This window comes from Sitophilus oryzae, unplaced genomic scaffold, assembly GCF_002938485.1.
Source record: "Sitophilus oryzae breed Bouriz unplaced genomic scaffold, Soryzae_2.0 scaffold_562_pilon_pilon, whole genome shotgun sequence".
Classification (NCBI taxonomy): domain Eukaryota; kingdom Metazoa; phylum Arthropoda; class Insecta; order Coleoptera; family Curculionidae; genus Sitophilus; species Sitophilus oryzae.
Window position 1 is genome coordinate 3,453,791 of NW_022147154.1, and position 23,627 is coordinate 3,477,417.

Sequence of the window (23,627 nt, forward strand, 5' to 3'; positions counted from 1 at the left end):
GCTTAAGTTGACACAAAATTTTGAGGCTATGTTATTGTTTTGACGTTTCCAATCCAAAATAGCAAATGCCGTAAATAGTGATTTATTTATGATTGGTGACGCAATTATTTTTTATTGAAAACTATTTCCTGCAAAAGATTTCAACTGGAAAGCAATGGGGTTGTTTGGAAAATCGCAGCAGCGGAATCCAAAAGACCTGGTCACGGAATGGAATCACAAGTTGAGGAAAGAAGGGTACCAACTGGACCGCCAAATCAATTCAATAAAAAGAGAAGAAGAAAAAGTTAAACGTTCTCTAAAAGAAGCTGCTAAAAAGGGCGATAAAGACACTTGCACGATTTTGGCAAAAGAAATACTAAGAGCTAGAAAAGCTGTTAATAAAATATATACATCAAAGGCTCATATTAATTCTGTAATGTTGCAAATGAAAAATCAGCTAGCAACTTTAAGAGTAGCTGGCTCCTTACAAAAATCAACCGAAGTAATGCAAGCAATGCAGTCTCTTATTCGCGTGCCTGATGTGGCTCATACAATGCAAGAAATGTCAAAAGAAATGATGAAGGCAGGTATAATTGAAGAAATGCTTGATGAAACCTTTGACGATATGGAAAATACTGAGGAAGAGGAAGAAGCGGCGCAACAGGAAATTGATAAAGTACTATTTGAAATCACTGAAGGGAAAATTGGAGAAGCTCCATTGCCACCTTCAGAGCCCACAGAGAAAGTTAGGGAGAGTGATAATCCTGGCCTAGACAGTGAAGAAGATGAAACGGAGCTTGAAGAAATGCAAAGTAGATTAGCAGCTTTAAAATCATAAGGTATATATTAAAAATATGAGGTAATTAGTATTAAGTAGATAACTGGTGATTCATCCAGATAATTTTGCAATTACTGCTGAAAATAAAGATATTTCATGTAATAAAAAATAAAGATCATTTACAAGTTTTATTCTCATATTACAATCTCTGACATATTTATATCAAGATCAATTTTTTCTTTAATTTTTTGTATCAAATAGGGAATCTTTTCAAATTCATTTAGTTCCAACCAACATTCTAAATTGACAGGAATAACATGGCAATTTTTTGTAATTCCTTCTAAGATCTCAATAGATTTTGTTACATTAGCGCGTTGAGTTTTTGTATTTACTGTATAATTAAAATCTTGCAATCCTAAAATTAGAACCCTGAAAATAAATTATTTATATAGGTATGTTCTAATTTGATTATAATATATTTACAATTGACTGTTGTCGTTTATACTTAAGTCTTCTATAAACTTCACATCTTGGTCCAATATTATTGGATCTCCATTATCATCGAAAACAATTGCATGATCTACAAATTATTTTTTACAGTGTATTAAGAAGCATTTAGAAACACACTGGCAAAAGGATCACCAAGGAGGCTTAAAAAGAACTTAAATTGTGAATATGTGATAAAATTTCTTTCCTAGTACTCTAAATGACTTGTTTTGACATATTCCATTAAAATAAGCTTTTCTTAACAATTGCTTTGAAAAATAATATTTATATCTCGTAGCTATGCACTTACCAATAATGTCTCCATATTTTGAATACAAATTTGTTAATAAGTATTTTTTGTTACCCAGACCTCTCTCTAAAGCGGCCTGAAGTGGAAAATCATTTGTTATAATAATTCTATCAACCAATGTCTTTGGTTCAAAATTTGAAGGCAGTAGATCACTTAATTCAGGCTTATCCCTTGTTATACATTTCCAAATTATAAAGTAGTTTTCAAAATCAGATATAAAACCTGTAAAGAAATATTTAAATACTTATATACTTGTTCTGAAATCGTCAAACAATTATTTTTGTTGTAAGGATAGTATTATAAATTTAAAAATGATATTTATTTATGTATAGTTCTAATATACAATATATTTTTATTTAATGTAAATATTGTTAATATTTTATTTTGCAATAAATTAACACAAAGGAAATGCATTTTTTAGTATGTTACTTTTATTTACCTTTCCTAAATATGGCCTCTAAATAGGATCTGTTTAGAGCTCTAGATAATACATCCGCTTTGTATATCTCTAACAGACATAACGCTGCGGCAAATCGTATCCAAATTATTTCTCTCTTGTCAACTAAACCTAAATCCCTTGCATTCTTAATCCAGTTTGATAAACTATCCCAATAAATAGGTTTGTAGTCACTTAAAATTAGAGATATAACAATGCTGTAGCAACGGCTCGGAGTGCATATCAGGGAAGGGTCATTGTGCACTAAAGATGAAGCATAATCCAGAAGATTTTTATTGAAATGATGCTAGAAAAAGAAAATACTTTTTAGCTAACTTGCTTGGGCTCTAATTCCTTGGGTTTAAAAAACTAGCTAAAGGTATTTTTTATTAAAGTACAAAATTTATTAATTATTATATTTATTAAAGAGTTTGAATTATATGTTACGCTTCGTCCTACGTGGGCGACAAAAGGGAGCGGGCGACGCGTACGACAACAGAGGGCGATGAGCGCGACTCGCACGACATTTTAATCGTCTACGATGCCGCTTCAGTCGCGCGCATCTCCTACTACAATCTCCTACCTAGGACAGCATCGTAAGAAAACGTTGTTTGATAAATACGCGGCGCTCGCACCGCCCGTATCGCGCGCTTTTGTCTCCCACATAGAATGAAGCGTGAGCTCAAATGCACTGACGACCAGGTCGCAGCGAATAGCATTTGATTTAATGGTATGGCTTGGTCGCTTGATTTATTTGTTTTATCACTTGATTTAATGGTCTCGCCGTTGGCTAGTCGCTGCGACCTGGCGGTCAGTGCTTTTGAGCTCTAATAGTTTAGTGACTTACCACTCTTGAGCTATGTCTTAATATATCAGCTGTCATTTTCATATCAATTTTGTTCTCCACACAATAATTGGCGCAAGTATCAAAAAAAACTTCTTGATAATAAAATGAGTAGAGTCTGCAATATTTCTGAGCCATTCTATGTAACACCATACCTACATCTTCAGTAGATATTCCATCAAAATTAAGTATAAGATCAGTAACACTTTTTCGGTACAGGGCTTCAATATCATAATTTCTTCTCATGGCACACAACGATAAAATTATACTCTTTGCCGTGGGCATATCAAACTCCCCTTCATACTCTTCTAAACTCCTCACTATCAAATTTATTGTTTTGTCATTTAGACGCCTTCTAAGAGCATAAAATAAGCATGCTGCCATATGTGCTGGGTTTTGTTTATCCATTTTTATCGGTATTTGAATCTCAAATACCAAAGGTAATGCTATATTCAGGGCTTCAACTAAAGGTGTAGGTTCGAAAGATTTCAGTAAAAAGTCTAAGAAGAGTAGCTGATAAATATTAAGTGAGTTCACGTTATGCCTGATCAACTGTAGAAGAATCTGTGATATTGTACTATTAGTTGGTACTTTTATGAATGTTAAAATTTTTAAGGATTCAACTACATCATTTAAATCTAGTACGCCAGCCTGTGATTTTAAATTACGACAGAGTTTCTCAAAATTGGGGTTGTTCAATAGGGATTTCATGGACGAAAAATTAGTCCTACAAATGAACTATTAATTATAGAATAATTCACTAAATATCTTCCTGTACCTTTCATTTTTTTCTAAATAAAATATTGATTTTAAAGCTTGAAGAACATGTTTACTGTTCATAGTTTTATGATTTTCACCAATTATGTTTAATATTTTTGATGAGGAAGTTGCTACTTTAAGACTATTGCATATTTCATCTTCATTATTTGTTGACATTTTAATTATATCACCTAAAAATATTTATGTTACCATTTTTCCATATACAAATTATAATTTTTTTACCTGAAGATAAAATTGTTCCTTTTGAAAAGGAAAAATGTCGAAAACATCCTGTACGCTTCCATAATGTCCATGGCAATGTAAAACTTGAAAGTGTTTTAGTCATAGTTCTAGAATATCAATTAAATACATAATTAATATTTCGTAATATTAGGTCATTATTACAGTCACAGAAAAAGTACATAAACTTATAATATTAGAAAATTCACACACAAATCTCATGATTATAAGTAGTAGTAATTAACTAGTTATTCCAACTTAAAAATGCCGCGTTCATAGAAAGATCTTATTGGTCAAAATTATTTATAGTGGGGAAAAATCAACTGTCATTACTCCAATCAAAAATTCTTTGAAAAATGTCAGAAAACATTGACAAAATGACTTGGTACATTTGTAAATAAAAATAGTTGATTGTTGAATAACTGTTTCATTTCTGACTTTATATCGTGCGTGGAACAAGACAAAGTTATAGTTTAATACAGTGTGCGTAAAAAATAGTTTAGTGTGATTTGTAAGACAACAGTGACAACAGTGGAAAAATAAGTATGGATGAAAATTATAAGGAAAAAAGGGCGGCCAAATTGGGGTATAGACCGCAAAAGGAAAACGAATACAACGAACTGCTACCCTACGCTCAATATATAGACGAAGAATCGGAAAAACTATTCATTGCAATCAAAACTAACCTTGTCAAATCTGTTTTGGCTCGCGAAATGCGACCAGGATGTGCCCTGTGGACGTCTCGACTTAATAAGTAAGCTATAACTCTTTTATACTTATTTTAAATTGATATATAAATATGCAGTTAAACTATTATCTTAAAATTCAAATTATATAAAATATTTTGCCATGTTGAGGATGACATTTAAATTTCTGACTTTGACGGACGACATTTATTGGAATATCATTGTCACGTGATTTGTCATTTGTATCTTGGAATATTCAAAATTTTCCCGCTTTTGTTTTAGATATATAAAAATTTATGGATTAAAATTTTCAAAGGAGGACCATATCGCTTTGGTAAAGCTATTTTATGAATTAATGACTATTTCCGATTTGGAACCAACGAGAGTGAACAAATGCGCTTTTACGTTATCGCAGTTACTTAAGTAAGTACCTGTTTTTTGTTAATTAATAATTGCTTAGAATTTATTAGTGACTGATTTTATATTAGAAAGAAACATCTATTGAGTCGAGATGACCTACAATTGGAGTGGCGTCCTTTATATGATTTATGCATTCGAGCATTAGATAAAAGTAAAAGTGGTATAGGAATGTATAGGTATTTTTCAACTTTTGAAAGTACCTTGTTCACTGCAATAAAAAATTGCAAATTGTAAGTGTATACATATAATAATTACTGCATACAAAATAAATTTGTTGATTAAACGTATTTTAGATATTTTCCTGCATCAGCTACCCAAGAAATTTTAGATGAATTTAGATCAAAGTTGTGCCCTTTTAATGTTGATGGAATATCAACTGCAATTCAGTATCTTGAATTATTTTTACCCACTGCTATGAAGCCTGAAGAGGCACCTATAGGATATAATCTATGGCTTAATGAATTTATGAACTTATGGGAAGCATGCCCTAATGCTGGCAGTTGGGAAAACGTTAGCTTTTTCAATACCAGTCAGAATTAATTACACGTTTATTATTATTTTAGAACATGATGTGGATATTTTCTGGCTTAGCCTCCTATCAAATGGGTTATGTTGATTGGGAGCCATATGTAGAGGGTATGTTTGTTAGATTTCAGAGGTGTTTACAATTGCCTGTAAATTTTAAGCAGCGTCAATTGGGAAAACAATTCAAAATTGACACTTCCGCCATGGCCATCTGGATTATATGCTCACTGCATAAAGACAATTCTACATTTTTCCATTTGGAGAAACTGATGCAGACTTTAGAATCTTACTTTTATCCAGCAAATACGGGAAGGTATGGTGAATGAAATTTTATTTTTGTAGGTTTATTACCTTAGTGCAGTTAAACTGCACCTTAAAATGCAGTAAAATTATATGGAAAATAAGACATATGCTGGAATATAATGTTTACTGACCGGCGGCCACTAAAAACTAGTCCCAATTTCAAAGTTGGATTTCTCGCGAACTACTCATTTGATTATGATATATTTTTTTTAATTGTAAATTAATTCCTTCTTAACTGATGCTAGGTCAGAATTGTTTATTCCAAATTTATTTTGACTATACTGGGTGCGTCTCAAAAGTGGCTCACCCCTATAACTTCTTTATTTTTTCAGATAAAATAACAAGATTTGGTATGTTAGTATATGACATAAATTGGGATTGATTGACGTATTCAATTGTTTTCGGTTACTTCCGGTTTCACCGGAAATGACTACAACTTTTGATTTTTAAATGGCACCCTCGGTATTTTTTTACTTTATTCGATAGTAAATGACACTCTGAATCGAATGACATATCATATGTCAACTTTTGACATTTTGGCATATGGTTTATTTGAAATTGTAACATGCGGTTCATAACGACGATTTGACTCAAAATACCAAGTGCGTGGTATCAAATTATTCGTAAAAAAATGCTTTTTCCAAATATGCTAATGAGCCACCCTCGTTCCATTTGAAAAAATTGAGATATGATTAAAAATACGATTTGAGCATCTTTTAACCGGCCAGAACAAGACAGTAAAAATATTAGACAATCAAATCTATTTTTCCAAGGCTCCTTGATTAAAAATTAGTGTTTTTAATACAGCCATGGTACTCTAGATTGAAATTTAAAATAGAATTTATTTTTGAGTAACTATGTCAAAAATTGACATATGATATGTCATTCGATTCAGAATGTTATTTTCTATCGAATAAAATAAAAAAAATACCGAGGGTGCCATTTAAAAATCAAAAGTTGTAGTCATTTCCGGTGACCGAAAACAATTGAATATGTCAATCAATCCCAATTTATCTCATACACTAACATACCAAATCTCGTTGTTTTATCTGTCAGCCCCTTTTGAGACGCACCCGGTATACAGGACACAACAATAAAACGAAGTTTTTTGCCCGAACTTTGTAACACCCTGTAGGGTGCAGCAGCTGTAGTAGCTATTGCTAAATCAAATCACATTGTAGCCTCATCTTTTGTGAGCATTTTGTTTTCTTAATCACGACATTATATCTCTGTTTGTATTGGAGACACGCTGCTTTCTTTTAGTCTTCGTCGGATTGTTCTCGCACTGACTTGAGTTCTACCCACGGCTTGTAGCAGATTGTTGTTGATTCTGAAACGCTGTAATTTTACGATTTCGTATTATAAGTATTCAGGACAATAAAGCGGTCGTCAATTTCATTTTTCTTCCGTTTTCTTCCGGAACACTCTCCTGGTGAAATTTCCCGTTTCCTTATACCGATTCCAGGCAACCTGAACTGTTCGAGGTATACCCAGGGTATTGTACACATAACGTTGACTTCGGCCATCCTCAATTAAAGCCACATTACGAGCCACCATCCGTTAAAGATAATGGCATTTTTTAATTTGACAACCGTTGTTGTCATATTGCAAATATTCATAAGTCCGTTTTTGCGTATGTCGCCTTGATTATTTACACATAAAAGTTTCTGCCTGCGAAGCATTTGTTCGAGGCGTTTGTTTTAAAGCAGCGTATCTCCAATACTATCAGAGATAAAATGTCGTGATTAAAAAAACGCCCACAAATAAAACAAAAAAACGCTCACAAAAAAAATGCTCACAAAAGATGAGGCTACAATGTGATTTGATTTAGCAATAGCTACTACAGCTGCTGCACCCTACATAATCTAATTAGTGGTTAGCGAGAAATCCAACTTTGAAATTGGGACTAGTTTTTAGCGTGGCCGTTTTTTTATTACTAAAACATTAAAAACTTGCGATGATTTCGGAGTACGAGCATTGGTATCCCGAAAACCAGAATAGATACGCATATAGATACAAAGATGGTTAAATTGGGGTAAAGGCATCGAAAAAGTTTTAATAATTTCAAGGATTGTTGAGTTATTTGATTTTTTTTTATTTTTTCCTGTCATTACTTTTTGGAAAATCCCAAAACTGATTACACATTCTCATAGCCACTTTATCACGGCTATATACCTGATAGTATTTTTAGATTCTCAAATTAGCTGATAATTTGTGAGATACATGGCCAACTTAATTTTTTTAAATACGGACCTCCATTTTTTATTTCACCGCCATTTTCTTATTTGTTTTTGTTTTAGGTACTTAACGTGGCTATATGAGAATGTGAAATTAGTTTTTGGTTGTCTAAAAAGTTACGACAGGAAAAAATAGAATTGATTTTTAAAAAAAAATCCTTTTTTTCAAAATAACTGAGCAATCCTTGAATTTTTTAAAATTTTTTTGATGGCATCTTGGTGAACATCCCAAGGCGCAACTTTGCCCCAATTTAACCATGTTCGTATCTATTACGGTTACCGAGATCTATGCTCGTACCCTGAATTTATAGCACCCTGTATATAAGCATATGAACAATTGATATTTAAAGGGAATAAAATATTTTTCTACAGGTGGACTATAAAACTGCGAGAGTTACTTAAAAAACTGACCTTCTTTTTCGTTCAGCGATTACATTGGGAACGTTTCAAGAAGCCCTCGTGGAACAACAACGTTCCCGATCATTTCAAACTGACAGATGACGATATAGATCGCTTCGTTAACATACTGAAACCCTGTGTCGAGCCTGCCATGTATTCTCGCCTAGGGTCACAAGATGTCATCTTAACTTTGTCATATTTAGCTTCTCTTAGACCGAATTTGATTATACCCGGTATTTTGGACAAACTCTACGCTTCCATGGACAGTTTGACTGAGCCTCATAAGCTCACGTCATCGATGATGGCCGTTGTTGCCGTAGGAAGGTAAGAGTACCCCTTTTTATTTTTTTACCATTTTTGTGTTTGGTATATTTGATCTGAGTAAACGTTTATGAACAAAATTTAAGTTAACTATTTTATAATTTTATTTATTTTTTATTTTTAGTTTTCATTATATTATTCTATATATATATTTATGTTCTTATTTAATTTTCACGCGAAAGTCAAAGATAGAAGTAGTTGACTTGTCTCATACTGGGTGTCTTTGAAATAAGTACCGTATGATCGAAACAAAAACGGCGCGTCCAGTTGGCTTGAAAATGACGATCGATCATAGTCCCCATATAATTTTAGATATAAAATGGCAACGATCTTCATTTCATAGCCATCGCTGACGCCGTTTTTCTCTATCATATTGTATTTTAAGGAGTGGCCAAACCCACGTTTTTCTTCAATATCAAATCGTTATTCCCACCCTGATGAAGATGTAAGCGAAACGTATCCAACTTTGCAGGGTGGGATCGTGCACACCATAAAGTATACCTTAGGATTACTTTATGGTGTGCACTGTCACTCACATAGCCTACCCTCCAAATTTGGTCGCGCCTACCCTCCAAATTTGGTCGACATCAACTTTTGACGTTTCTCGCGTCAAAACTAACTGTGACAGTGACACATGTCGTATACGGTCAAGTTGGCCTTGGTCCAATCTATCGACATACCCAATTTCATTTAAATCGAGCGATTTTTTGATGAAAAGATGGGTCTTTTCGAGCCCTGTCTACATTCGAAGTTTCAACCCCCTAGCTCACATAAGGCCCGAGTTATGACGCTCGAAAGACCCATTAAATGGGACGATTTTTTGAAACGTCGTTAAAGTATCATGAAAAGTTGGAGCTCTTCGAGCCCCATTTACATTCCGAGTTTCAGTCCCCTAGCTCACATAGGGCCCGAGTTACGACGCTCCAAGATCGTTACGACTTTTCCTCTCGCGTCTCGTGTGGGTCGTGTCACGGCCTTTAATTTTTAGTCCCATCGCGCGTAAAGAAGTTTCACTTCAAAAAAATAACGTTAACATTTTAAGACCGGCACTCAGCTGTAATTATTCGACGCCTTGTGGTGCTATACAGTATTGTTTGCCACGTGTGCTTAAAAATAAGTGGTGTTCTAGAATAAATTATTAGTAATGTACAATGATATGATATAATTAATTTCCGAAATTTTTTGTATAGAAAATTAAAATTAGATTAGAATGTGGTAACATTGAAAAGCTTCGCTAAACAGTCAAGAAATATGAGGAGAATGAACCTGCAGTACTAAAAAGATATGTAAAATTTTCGCAAAATGTAAAACAAAACCCTTGATATACAAGTACAAACCTAACAAAAATATTTTTCTGGCAAAAAACTTACATGTTAAAATTCAGACCATGGATTTTATTTTACAATAATTATAAAACACCGATATTTTACAGACATATGGTACAAGGCACTCACAACAACTATCCTGAAGGCCCTACTCATGTGATTCCTCTTTTGATGGCCCTTTTACCGGGTATCGATCCCAACGACATCCGAAAGTCTTACGTCACCTTTAATTTTATCGTGCGTTTCGTTAGTATGGTGCCTCTAATCAATTGTTCAGATGCCTACAATCACTACAACAACCTGACTGAAGAAGAACACTTGTTATGTGAAGCTACAGCAGGATTCGAGGATTTCGTCCTGCAATTTTTTGATAAACTGATCGTGTGGGTCGATTCGAGCTCGCTGGATTTCGTTAGATTGGAACAGATGGCCAGCAACAACAATTCAAAGAACAGATCGGAATCTATAGCTGAGTCAGCCGTGGGAAGCCTCGTTCATGCCGTTTTGAATCAGTGTTCTCCATCGATATTTCATGTAATTAATATTTTTATAGTCACAGGGAATTACTGAATTTGTTAATAGTTGCAAAAGGCTCGTTCAAATATAGTTATTTCCACATAAAATCCCTCCTTTTGACATTTGACACCTTGAACGCTTTGACTGAAAAGGAAAAAACTTCAGACAGTGGATACAAATATGTTCATAGACACTTTGAATACTTATAGCAGGTTATGTTTTATTTAAAAAATGATCAATTTTGATTCCTTTGAAGGATAATTTCCCACCTTTGGGAAAAGTTTTACAGGTAGTACTATATTCGCATTATTTTTTTGTAACTAATAACTAATTCCAGGTGACTATTCATTTGAACATGTTTTTTTCCTGTGAATTTAAAGAATTTTTTCCCCTTAGAGTGCCTTAAGAAAAGTTTACAACTTTGTGGCGGACAGAATTCTGGAGGTGCAAGTAGCAGGAAAATTAGTTGCGGTAGTCGTTCGTGCTTTTTCCATGGTCAATCCGAAAGAAACCTTAAAAGTTTTCTTGCCTTATTTGATGGGTGCTATAGAAGAAGCCTTAAATGAAAATCCGAACCTGATCCAGGATGAACACGTTGACGCAAAGTTCTTGTACAATATGATGATTTTATCTGAGGTATTTATTATAGACTAAAGCCCCGTTCTCAGAACGATGTCGTGTCGTCAGCTACACTGATTGACACTTCAAACGACCAATGGGAGCTGTACTAAATTTAAAATTGGCAGCTGTTTGAATTTTGTACAAATCTCATTGGTTCTTTCGACGTGTCGCTGTTCTGAGAACGACGTTGTGTCTCTGGCTACACAGTTTGAGATTTCAAACAACCAATGAGAGCTGTACTAAATGTAAAATTAACAGCTGTTTGAATTTTGTACAAATCTGATTGGTCCTTTTGACGTGTCGCCCGCGACACGACGTCGTTCTGAGAACTTTGTATTGTCGAGCGACACGTCAAAAGAACCAATGAGATTTGCACAAAATTTAAAATTGACAGCTGTTTAAATTTCCTACAAATCTGATTGGTTCTTTTGACGTGTTCCAACGACGTCGTGTCGCCAGCTACACTGGTTGACACTTCAAAACGACCAATGGGAGCTGTACTAAATTTAAAATTGACAGCTGTTTGAACTTTGTACAAATCTCATTGGTTCTTTTGATGTGTCGCTGTTCTGAGAACGGGGCTTTATAAACAGAAATTTTTTATGTAGAAGAATCTACAACTTCAAAAGTAGGTTGTTTTCCATAATTTTTGTCACAATCTTGTTAAATATTTTCGATGTGTTATAATCTGTGTTCTTATGTGATGTATTATATACTCTATGTACTCGACTGTGGCTCTCAAATAAGCATTTTTAATTTAAGGACTGTTAAATAATTTAAAGTATTATAAGGGATGGTAGATCTGAAGAAACGAGTATTTTCTATTTGTCATATTTAAAATTAATTGAAAATGAAAATAGTGATTATTTATCTTTAAAAATTAAAAAAATATACCTATTATGCCGGGTCCAGACCAAGGCGACAAAAAGTAAACACGATTTTGAGACAAAACGAGACAAACTTAAGACAAAAAATGGGGATTTCTGACAAGACAAGCTTCAGACAAATTGTCCACACTGGAAAGACAGAAGTACAACAAAGTCAAAAGTTTAGTTGTTGCGAATGAGTTTTATTAACCATGTGTGATTTCACTGGTCTCCTACTGTGGGCAGCACACGCCATCTACACTGCGCCCACAACTTGTCGTAAAATATACGAACAAAACATAGACACTTTGATCCTTACCGACTCGAGACGGGACACTGAAAAGTCTCAGAATTTTTAAACAAAACAAAAATGAGACAAAAATGTCGCAGAAATGTATTGGATTTGTCGCAATTTTGTCGTAAAACATAAATGTTTCTGTCTTGTTTATTATGTCGCATTACATTTAAGAAAAATATAAAATTTTTACAATTTTTTCCGCGAAAACAACTCATGAGCATGTTTCTGTTAAAATATTCTAGCAATTAGAATATGTATTTGTATCTAGCAAAATAAAAACACTAAATCACCACAATACACCAAAACACTTTTACTTTTACACTGGACGCGCGTTTCGCTAACCATGTTAGCATCATCAGCAGATATAATCATCTATTACACTCAGCTACATTCATATCCACATATCCATTACACTCAGCTACATTCCTAATGTAATCTCTTTCTATTTCATATCTTTCGTTGGAAAGTGGGAAACTAAGTAATCTATGAACTAAGAAATTTAAACTAGCCATTTTATGTTCAACACTATGATGTGATTCATTAGGAATATATCTGCGTGTGGTCGTATTTTTCCTATAGATATCAAATTCCAGGCAATTATTAGCATTTCTAATAACTAATACATCTAGAAATGGTAATCTGTCGTTGTTCTCAATTTCATGCGTAAATTTAATGGAAGGAAAACGATTATTTAACTTAGAAATAAAATTATCTATGGTGTCTGAATGTGTGTCAAAAACAGCAAAAATATCATCCACATACCTAAACCAAACTCTTGGAAAATACTCAAACTGATTCTTAGCCTCCACTTCAAACCTAATTAGCCAAAAATGGAGACAATGGATTACCCATTGCTGTACCTTCCCGCTGTTCAAAAAAGTTGTTATTAAATTGAAAACAATTTTGTTTGAAAAAAGCTCTAAAAACAAACATGTTTTCCAAAGAGACATAAACATAGTAGAAAATCTTTCTTCGCAGACTTTTGATAAACAAGAGCTCAGTTTATTAAACAAAGGTTTAAAGTTTGCATTGCCCAACTCTGGTAGCGCTTTGGAGGAAATCGTCGTTGGTGTTGAAACTGCTATTCAGCACTTGCCCGAGGCTTCTAAAGTATTTGCAAGAGAGGCTTGTAGAAATCAGTTATCAAAAAATATCGTTTCAAGTAAATCATTAAAATCTAACAAGGAGCACAATATTGTCAAGAGTTTGCGTAACAAAGATTGTTTCTACCTAAAAGCTGATAAGGGAAATAAGGTTGTTATATTAGATAAAAAGACTATTACGATAAGGTTAACAACTTAATCGATAATGGCCCCTACATAAATTTGAAAAAGAATCCTTTGTCTAAGATGGTAGCAGACGTTAAAAAACTCTAAAAGAATGTAACACCCTTATTGATCTTTCTTTAAAGAGGAAATTGCAAGTATCCAATCCCTCATTACCAAAATTGTATGCTTTGCCAAAAATTCATAAACCGGAACTATGCGCCCAATTGTATCGGCTGTAGGTTCTCCGACTTATAATTTGGCAAAATGGTTATCAAGGGAGTTCGAAAATTTACCTGATCAAGAACCTTCTTTCGCAGTTAAAAATAATATTGAATTCATTAACAAAATTAAAGATATAACATTGCATGAAGGTGAAATTTTGGTCTCCTTTGATGTATCTTCGTTGTTCCCAAGTGTTCCAATTCCACATACTTTAGGCTACTTGAAGGAATTACTGAACGCAAATGGTCTCGACAACAAAACTGTGATTGAATATATTGAGCTTACATCGTTATGTATGAAACAAAATTGTTTTCAATTTAATAACAACTTTTTTTGAACAGCGGGATGTGTAATCCATTGTCTCCATTTTTGTCTAATTTATTCGTGAGCAGGTTTGAAGTGGAGGCTAAGAATCAGTTTGAGTATTTTCCAAGAGTATGGTTTAGGTATGTGGATGATATTTTTGCTGTTTTTGACACACATTCAGACACCATAGATAATTTTATTTCTAAGTTAAATAATCGTTTTCCTTCCATTAAATTTACGCATGAAATTGAGAACAACGACAGATTACCATTTCTAGATGTATGAGTTATTAGAAATATTAATAATTGCCTGGAATTTAATATCTATAGGAAAAATACGACCACACGCAGATATATTCCTAATGAATCACATCATAGTGTTGAACATAAAATGGCTAGTTTAAATTTCCTAGTTCATAGATAACTTAGTTTCCCACTTTCCAAAGAAAGATATGAAATAGAAAGAGATTACATTAGGAATGTAGCTGAGTGTAATGGATATTCTCCTTCACTAGTTGATAAATTAATTAGAAAACGTAGGTATAGGTTAATGATTTCTGAAAATTCGACTTTTCAAGTGGAGAAAGACACGTCTAAATATTTTTCGATGCCGTTTGATAGAGAGTTATCCCGTGGTCTAAAAGGAATTTTGAAGAATGTAAATTATAAACTTGTGTATAGTGCTAATAATAAATTACAACAATTATTAGGTAATCCAAAGGATAAAACACCTCCACTGGAAAGGTCGGGTATTTATGAAATTTCTTGTAAAGATTGTAATCAGAAATATGTTGGGCAAACTAGAAAATCAATATTAACTAGATTTAAAGAACATTTAGCTCAGATAAGATATGGTAAACCGGATAAATCTTGCGTTGCCGAACATATTGTTCATAAAGAACATTGTATAGATCTTAATAATTTAAAATTAATTAAACAAGTCTCAAATTACAGGCAATTAGATGCATATGAAAGCATCAGAATTAATAAATGTAAAGATAGTATGAACAGAGACAACGGTCCAATTCCTTCAAGTTCTTTTTCCTACTACTCTAGTGGCGGAAATCTAACTGTTACGCTCAGTTGGCTCTGACTCGGTTGGCTAGTTTTTGCCACGCCCACTCGGTGCCCACTGGGCGAGTATATAAACGCTCAACCTGTAGATTGTACTTTAGTTTATAATCATCTGCTGATGATGCTAACATGGTTAGCGAAACGCGCGTCCAGTGTAAAAGTAAAAGTGTTTTGGTGTATTGTGGTGATTTAGTGTTTTTATTTTGCTGTTTAACACCAAAGGTTCCAACCCTCAACTGTAATATTTGTATCTATTAATACAATTATTGTGTGTGTATATAGCCTGTATAATATATGTACATAATTTTTTTGATTTCTGTTTTTGTTTGTAGGTTGTTGATGGTAAAGACGAACTATTACCTTATATAGATCCGTTAACTAAAATACTAGACAAAACTTTACATATGACATGTCTGCAGGCTAACCAGCTATCTGCAAGAATTCTTGAACTAATTTTAGCTTCTTTAACAAACATCTCAACTAGAGATTCCAGAAGTTCAGATCAAGACTATGGTACTCCTGTGAAGGATTTCTTACCCATAAGGTCTTAACTAAAACTATATTTACTTATTTATATTTTTTTTATACTGTTACAGGGAGTGGGGTAAAGCTCAAAGTATCGAAGACTTAAAAATAAGTTGGTACGTTCCTAAAGAAAAAGAAATTGAGGCTGTTCAGCTGTTGGTTAATAAATATTTGATACCAGAACTGGAAACCTTAAACCAGTTTGCTTCTGGAGATTTAAAAATATCGCGACAGGAACTCAAGTGTACTTTAAAGATTATCATTTCTATTCTTTCCTGTCATTTATTGCTTCCTATCTGGGAAGAACCGGCCTATAAACTGTATGTTATCTGACGATTACCTATTTGTTTTATTAATTTGATTTTTTCCTCAGAGTGGACTCAGTTTTGGATCCTTGGGCGTTTAACTTAATAGTTATAGAAAATGGAACGGTTAATATGCCGGACGGTAGCAACATTCGGAAAGGTATTGTAAATACTTTACACAGAGCACAGAGGAAGTTGCTAGAATTAGATGAAGGAGACACAAAAAGTATTCAAAATATTATCCATGTAAATATATTTTCTACTTTGATCTATTTAATATTCAGCTTTCCTGTAAAAAATATTTAGATATACAATATAGTTCTCTTCAACAAATCGAGAAATCAAGACTTTGAGCTTCATTGGAAGTCATTTCACGTGGCCAAAAAGATTCTGGAAGACCGTCTTCATAAGAAGAAACAACACTTGAGACATATGCATTTGGAGAGGGTGATGATTCAGCAAGAGCTGCGAATAGAGTGTAGGAATTGTTCGTTTACTCTCACTCACAAGCAGATTCTTGAAGATCTTTTGGAACTGGCAGTATCAAGATATAGTGAAGTAAGTATAGGAACACTGTGTGATCAATATATTTATTAAACTTATGTCGATTCTGTCAATACACGCTATCGATAATTTACTGATCATACTTACAAATACCAATCTTAAAAATATGGTTTTTAAATTGTTCTCAGTAGTATTACTGTCTCAAATTTTCCGATTTCTCTTATTAAGAAATTTTTCCATTATTGATTGAAGTATTTTCGGGTTAGGCCAATACCTTCTAGGAAACAGGCCTGACGGCTTACTCGTCATCATTGGTACACAAAGTCTCTAGTTTGTCTTACTTCCTTTTACAACTCAAGGAGTATTTGTATCAACTTTGGGAATAGTTTGAGCATTATAAATATTATATTTTGGGAAAAATCAATTAGTATTAAGTCGGTACAAGTTGATCAACAACTGTAGTTTACACTACATTATCACAGTACATCTGTCCTTTTTGTAGGTACAGGCATCCGTAAGGGAGGAAATCAAATTTTCCGTTAGCCGGCAATTCATGGGCGTGTTATAAATATTTTAGATAACATTATACTTATACAAAAATTTAAAAAATACTCAATCATTTGTATTTTTTCAATGTTTTCCCATGTAAATGACACATAATCTTTATAAAAATTAGAAGAAAAACAAAAAATCAGTACAATCACGGAACTATTTTACCGACGATTGCACTGTTCTCCCAGCTCGGTCTGCTACCGTTTAAGCTTGATTTTCATGCATCCGTTGTCCGACTATACGTTGATACGATATTAATTTTATTGGCTGAATTTAAATACTTTGATTGGTTAGAAACGGTTAACCAATCGAAGCCTTTAAAATCAACCAATAAAATTAATATCGTATCATCGTATCGTCAGACAACGGATGCACGAAAATCAAACTTTAATCGATATTTCTCGTAAAAAATTAGACGACGCGTTCCTTCAATAAAAATTTGACAAATTTGGAAGTAGCCAATTAAATGAGTTTTGCGGTGACATACTCGTCAAGTCCACGTGGACTCTGCCGTTTGTATATAGGTAGCGATTTATAAAATATATTGCTGTTTATTTAAATGTGTTTTGTAGTAAATTGATTATACTCAAATATTGTGCCCGCATTCTTGAAATTCCTTTCTTTACATGATCTATTATTTAACTAAACTTAAAAACCAGTTTTTTTATTTTAGATTAGAATTTCAGCCCAATCCAAACTGTTTGGAATGATCCAGTACTTCCCTTATTCTTTTACTTTGTTAACTGATAAAATCAAGGAAATACTAAAAATGGATTCAGTGGAGAATCACGAAAAATTCAAAGGATGTCTCTATATTCTCTTAGGCCCTAAAAACTCACCCATAGTTGCCAGACATGATTGGGACTTTATCAAAGAGATATGGCCGCTAATTGTGAAGTCAATGCCTTCAGAAAAACCTTCTATAGTAAATCTGATAGCGGCCTTGTCAGACTCTGTGCAGAAATATTTTCCTACCATAGCTATAAAGCTTACTATACCTGAAAGAACACTGAGGTCAGCTTATGATTTGGCTAACACCAAGCCGTTTGTTTGCAATTTAGTCGAATTTCAGAAGTTTATTGATAATGGGGAGAATTACTTAAAAGAAAAATCGCTCCAAAGACGAGAGGCATACAACCATACAATGTCATCATTGTTAGAGGCATGTGAAAATGGAAATTTGTAAGTATTTTATAGAATTTTCGCTGTAAATCTTATCTGTTTTTTATAGAATTTATAAAATTTTCTATAGTTATTATATGCTGAATCTTTTTTTTCTAGACACTGGAGATACAACTCTATGGCAATAAGCTTTATAAAGAATTTGGTCCATTTCGACGTAAACTACGACCCAAAAGTCGTCAGATTCTTCCTGAAGGCCACCATAAACGAATCGTTGCACATTAGGAAGAACGCCATCAAGGTGCTGGTCTATATAACCATCCAGAACAAATCAAAATTCAAAAAAGTCGAAATCGACACGTACCAGATGTTAAATTGCCAACCTAACGACAGAATGGTACCTGGAGAACGACCAGATAATCAGTGGTTGATGTACAACAGGGAGAAAATACCAAAAACTAACGAAGAATGGGAGAAATTGAAGTTCATGCACAATCAAAGTGTTGGTTATTATACCTGGCCCAAAAAGTTGACGTTTTATGCTCCACCATCTGAGCAAAAAACTGCGGTTTCGGGGCAAGTTGACATGACCGAGACGCAGAAAGAAATATTCAACTTTTTTAGGAATGAAGACAATATTTCACAGTTGATCAGATATCTTTCTTTGGAAGAAAAGAAAGGCCAGGATAAATTCAACGCCTTTAGATTTCTTGCATTCAAGGTATTTTTAGTTTTTGTACTATATAGTCTGTCTACTGCGTGGATATATGGTATTGACAGAGGACATTAAAAAATAACCGAAAAATCTACTTTTGTATTGAAATGACAGGGAACATTGTCACTATCATATATTCCGTCGCCGGAGATACTATCCCCCTCTTTTATATACAGTATGTCTCCAGCTTGTCTTTATAAAAGGAAAAACTTTTTTATTATTGACATTTTGAGAAAAATTCATTCTTCATAAAAAATTTTGCTTGTTCTAAAATTGTTTGTACCTTTCCAAATTTCCGTACCGTTTTAGAGAAAATTAAAAAAATTATCTAAACATGGTTGAATTTTTCAGTCCTGAAAATCCAAAGCCCTTTCTATGGTAATATAATTGCGATTTCATTCTTTGATAGATGGTGTGATGGTTATTGTTAATTTTGATTAACGTCATATATTTTGCCGTTATTAAAGTATCATATTTTCCGATAACTATTATAATCCTTTCCGTAGCATTGAATTAAATAAATTTTGTGCTTCTTTAACATTTTATAACAGCAAAAAATATGACGTTAACAGACGTTAATTAAAATTCTATCAATAACAATCTACCCATAATCTACCAAAGAATGAGAACGAAAGTATATTACCATAGAAACGCGTTTTGATTTTTAGGACCTAGAAAAATTAAACTATTTTATATTTTCATGATTTTTTTAAAACAGTATGGAAATTTCGAAAAGTATAAACGGGATTAAATCATTTTAGAAAAAGCAAAAAATTTTATGAATAATGTATTTTTCTCAAAATATCAATAAAAGTTTTTTTCTCTTGTAAAGACAATCCGAGGACATACTGTAGGTCTATAGTATTTAGTACATATATACTTATAGTATTTACTGTTACGGATACCGTCGGTCTTTATATTAAACATAGCAAAATAAAACACTAAATCACCACAATACACCAAAACACTTTTACTTTTACAAAACTTGCGTAAAAGTAAAAGTGTTTTGGTGTATTGTGGTGATTTAGTGTTTTATTTTGCTGTGTAACACCAAAGGTTCCAACCCCCAACTGTAATAATTAAACATACTTTACTAAATTACACAATTAAGTAATTTATTAAACCACTAGAGAGAAGGATAAGGATATCTTCTGAAATTGAGGATAAAATTCGGGTTGCATAACGATTCGTTCTCGATCTAAAAGAATCGATTCTATAAAAAATCGGTTTTGGATTAATCGATTCAAAAAATCGGGAATCGCATGTCAAAAGATTGATTTTCTGAAGAATCGATTTAAATCGAACATCCATACTAAGCATCCTTTGGATGTTATCATGTATAATTTTTCATTAATTTCTATACCCAAAGGATGACGGGGTAATGGACCAAACCACTAATAACTCCCAATACACTACTCATTTACACCACAAAAATCATAATAACTAACTGTTAATTTCCAATCGATTTCTTACAACTTTTTATTAAAAAAAACTTTTTATTTAAAAAATTGACTTGTCCCGCCTTGAGCGTATTCATATTGTATATTGTATACCCAAAGATGGTATTCCAGTAAAATCTATAACATACTAGAAATGTTTGGCCATTTTTATTTTCGTCTAAAGGTCCGCGCCCACTTAAGGTGAATGTGCACTGAATCGACTTCGCCCGGTCCACACAATAAAGAGCTATCGACAGTTTTTTCTTTACATGGAAATAAATGTAACTCGGCGTACTGAATCGGCACAGACCAGCAACGGCGGCTGCGACCATCGTAGATAAAGACGGCGTCCGCTCTAAATATTTCGGCCTGTAGACGCCAGACTCCTATACCGTCTATACCGGGTGGGTCTTAAATACGTGCAAATATTTTCGGGGCTGATAGTTCTCGATAAAAAAAAAACATATTTTCTCTTTTCCGGGTTTTCTTTCTTGTCAATTTAATCTACTACCTATGTTGCCATATTATGAAGATATTATGTTTTTTAACTAAAAATCACTGACCTTATCGTAACATTATAATGCTTCTATGATCTGTTCCAGAATATATTTAAAACTTTTGAAGACGAATTCCTGCCCATATTTCTTCCCCACATTGAGCGACTGGCCAAAGACAAGCACGAATCTAGCCAAATATGCGCTGCCGAACTCGTAACTGCCATCATCCGTGGGTCCAAACACTGGCCCTTCGAAAAAGTGAACAAGATGTGGCAGCAGATCTTGCCCATACTGGACAGCGCCATCCTCAACATGAGCAACGAGACTTTAGTGGACTGGGTTCTCTGTATTACCATGAGCACCGAAACCAGAGATCCCACCATGGTCCACTGGCTTCTAGAATTTTTGACAGATGATCCTTTGAAAGACCCCACCTCCTTTGTCGCTTGTAATCGGCTTCATTTGCTTTGCGTAGCTATTAGTCAGCAATCCTGGAGGAACGCCCCTATTTACAATAGAATGATGGAATATTTCAGACCACACTTGACACATCCGTACCAGAATATTAGAGACAAAATTAGTTTGTTTTTGTCGGTGGTTTATGGCAAAGATTTAGTGTTTCCTGGCGGTGCTCCCACTCAGGGACCCAGAATAGAAGATCTATTTAAAGAGGTAGCTCCAAAATTGGAGCTTTTGTATGATTATCTTTTAAAGAAAAGTGATAATGACGCTCTGAAAATGGCAACCGACGAAAATAGCTGTGATAAATCAAGCGAGTGTGATTTGACTTTGGAGAAAAATAGGGAAGATGTTATGAGATTATTTAAAATAGGTAAGTTGATACTTTTCGTGATAATTAAATTTACAACATTTGCCCACAATTGTTGAGAAAATAATGGATTATAATAATTATATTTAATATTATATATAATTTGCAAATATTTCATTGATCTATATTTTTGTATTGTTAAATATTGCCTAGAACAGTATTAGCATACACTATGTCAAATGTTTAAGTTAGGAAAAAATATGTAAGCAGAACAGCAACGTAAGAAATTGTTTAATTCAACTTCAATGTGTCTTTATACTTAGATTGATCTATGGAGCTTTTGTCTAACATACTTATTAATTTACTCTCACGGCCTTTTTATTTATATCTATAATCTTATTTACAATGTCTATTTTTAGTATCCAAATTCATTATCGGTAGCGTCAACAGAGTGAATTTCAGTCCAAGGCCTGAATTCTTAAAGCTCATACCCTTAGCGGCCGTACTGCACAACTACGATAAGGACGAGGAAATCCCCATTCTGGCTGTGAACCTTCTGGTGGTATTGGCGCAAAGTCCTACCTCTGAAAAACACATTCCATACGCCATAGAAGCCGTTAGCGAGGTTGTTAGGTGTCCACTATGGTCTGCTAGAAGCGCGATTTCAGAGGTGTTGCCAGTTTTAATTTTTTATAACATGGCAACGATAAATAGTAACAAGCAGTGGGTTTTACAGGTAAGTGAGACATGATACTAAACCCGCAGTATAATTTTGAAATTTGATTTTTCATTTTCATTTCCGTGTATATTTCTTCAGTAACTATTCTATAATTTTATACATAGGGTTTTCATAAAAGCTTATGTAAATTCTGGACAAGTGAACTCAGAAATCCAGACAAAATCCGGACAAATGAACTCTGAAATCTGGACATCGCAAAAAACTATAAATTTATTTATGCAGTTTTAGCAAGCAAATAATAATAGCCCCGTAATAAACAAAATATAAAACAAAAAAACATTCACTTTCCAGGAGTGCACCAACGAAAAGTTATTTATTAACCCTACTTATTTATACCCGCGGAGTGTATTTCACAATAAATATTTGCCGCTTTCTACTTCTTTTTTATATTAAATGTTCTATATACTACATATATTTCATTTTTTCAGATACAAGATTTAGTTTTACAACTTCTAGAAGATTCACAGCCTGAAGTGCGGGTTGAAGCAGCCAAAGTTGTTAGTGGATTATTACACTGCCAATTTATACCAGCACCAACTGACTTATTGGTATTATTTCAGCATTATTAATGAATATTGTATGATTGAACTAACGAATTTTCAGAATATATTCATGCAAAAAGCGAGAACGAAGGTCAAGAAGGTCAAAACGACTGAAAATATTAATAAAAATCTTATTATCAGGCACGCAGGCGTACTTGGCTTATGTTCATTTATTAACGCCCATCCTTACAATGTACCTGATTACTTACCCAGCGTGTTTGAGGCTTTGGGGTATAATTTAAGCGATCCACAACCAATACCGGTAAAAGCTATTTTTTTAAATATATGTAGGTATATAAATTTTCATACAAATTAATCGTTAGGCTACAATAAGAAAAACCATGGGTGACTTCAAGAGAACGCATCATGACAATTGGGAAATGCACAAACTAAAGTTTACTGAAGAGGAATTATCTATTTTAAGTGATCTCTCGGTTCCACCTAGTTATTATGTTTAAGTTTATATTTTAATCTTTTATTAAAGCGACTGCACTCAAATTTTTAGAAAAATAAGTAATCTTACTTTTCTATATTCTTGGGTGAACAATCTACGGTGCAAGATTCTTATATTTGTTTCGTATTGTTTTATTTATTTGTTTAATTTTTATTTTATATAGTATTAGTTTTAAAATGAGTGACGGATTAAAAAAAATAATAATAAATATATTATTTTTACATTAGTAAATGGCGTTTTCTTTTG

General features: G+C 33.4%; 3 protein-coding genes across 3 annotated transcripts; 2 read left to right on the plus strand and 1 right to left on the minus strand.

Annotated features, from left to right (window-relative positions):
• The first annotated feature begins 20 nt into the window (after nt 1-20).
• Nucleotides 21-1,749, plus strand: LOC115887280 (charged multivesicular body protein 3). Its single transcript, XM_030906666.1, has 2 exons — nt 21-818; nt 1,358-1,749. Exon 1 carries the CDS (start codon nt 155-157, stop codon nt 815-817), a length of 663 nt encoding a protein of 220 aa, XP_030762526.1. The 5' UTR covers nt 21-154; the 3' UTR covers nt 818; nt 1,358-1,749.
• Nucleotides 927-4,656, minus strand: LOC115887274. The gene is made up of 8 exons (XM_030906659.1): nt 4,519-4,656; nt 3,836-3,942; nt 3,612-3,783; nt 2,837-3,560; nt 1,993-2,296; nt 1,554-1,775; nt 1,241-1,337; nt 927-1,186 (listed from the first exon to the last, which is right to left on the minus strand). The coding sequence occupies exons 2-8, from the start codon at nt 3,936-3,938 to the stop codon at nt 952-954; spliced, it is 1,857 nt and encodes a 618-aa protein (XP_030762519.1). The 5' UTR covers nt 3,939-3,942; nt 4,519-4,656; the 3' UTR covers nt 927-951.
• On the plus strand, nt 4,029-23,605 carry LOC115887273 (proteasome activator complex subunit 4-like). The gene is made up of 19 exons (XM_030906658.1): nt 4,029-4,586; nt 4,801-4,941; nt 5,007-5,168; nt 5,232-5,448; nt 5,502-5,776; nt 8,376-8,726; nt 10,156-10,582; nt 10,961-11,200; nt 15,551-15,762; nt 15,815-16,063; nt 16,117-16,294; nt 16,355-16,606; nt 17,778-18,286; nt 18,386-18,947; nt 20,983-21,709; nt 22,066-22,382; nt 22,814-22,933; nt 22,989-23,189; nt 23,251-23,605. The coding sequence occupies exons 1-19, from the start codon at nt 4,378-4,380 to the stop codon at nt 23,383-23,385; spliced, it is 5,484 nt and encodes a 1,827-aa protein (XP_030762518.1). The 5' UTR covers nt 4,029-4,377; the 3' UTR covers nt 23,386-23,605.
• The last annotated feature ends 22 nt before the right edge of the window (nt 23,606-23,627 follow it).

Excerpts from the sequence above, each read along its gene's own strand:
- LOC115887280 (XM_030906666.1), top strand. The coding sequence starts at position 155 with ATGGGGTTGTTTGGAAAATCGCAGCAGCGGAATCCAAAAGACCTGGTC.
- LOC115887274 (XM_030906659.1), bottom strand. The coding sequence starts at position 3,938 with ATGACTAAAACACTTTCAAGTTTTACATTGCCATGGACATTATGGAAG. Across the intron at positions 3,561-3,611 it reads TATTTAGAAAAAAATGAAAG|GACTAATTTTTCGTCCATGA; the intron begins GTACAGGAAGAT and ends GTTCATTTGTAG. Across the intron at positions 1,338-1,553 it reads AAAATATGGAGACATTATTG|ATCATGCAATTGTTTTCGAT; the intron begins GTAAGTGCATAG and ends AATAATTTGTAG.
- LOC115887273 (XM_030906658.1), top strand. The coding sequence starts at position 4,378 with ATGGATGAAAATTATAAGGAAAAAAGGGCGGCCAAATTGGGGTATAGA. Across the intron at positions 18,948-20,982 it reads TTAGATTTCTTGCATTCAAG|AATATATTTAAAACTTTTGA; the intron begins GTATTTTTAGTT and ends GATCTGTTCCAG. Across the intron at positions 22,934-22,988 it reads CAGCACCAACTGACTTATTG|AATATATTCATGCAAAAAGC; the intron begins GTATTATTTCAG and ends ACGAATTTTCAG.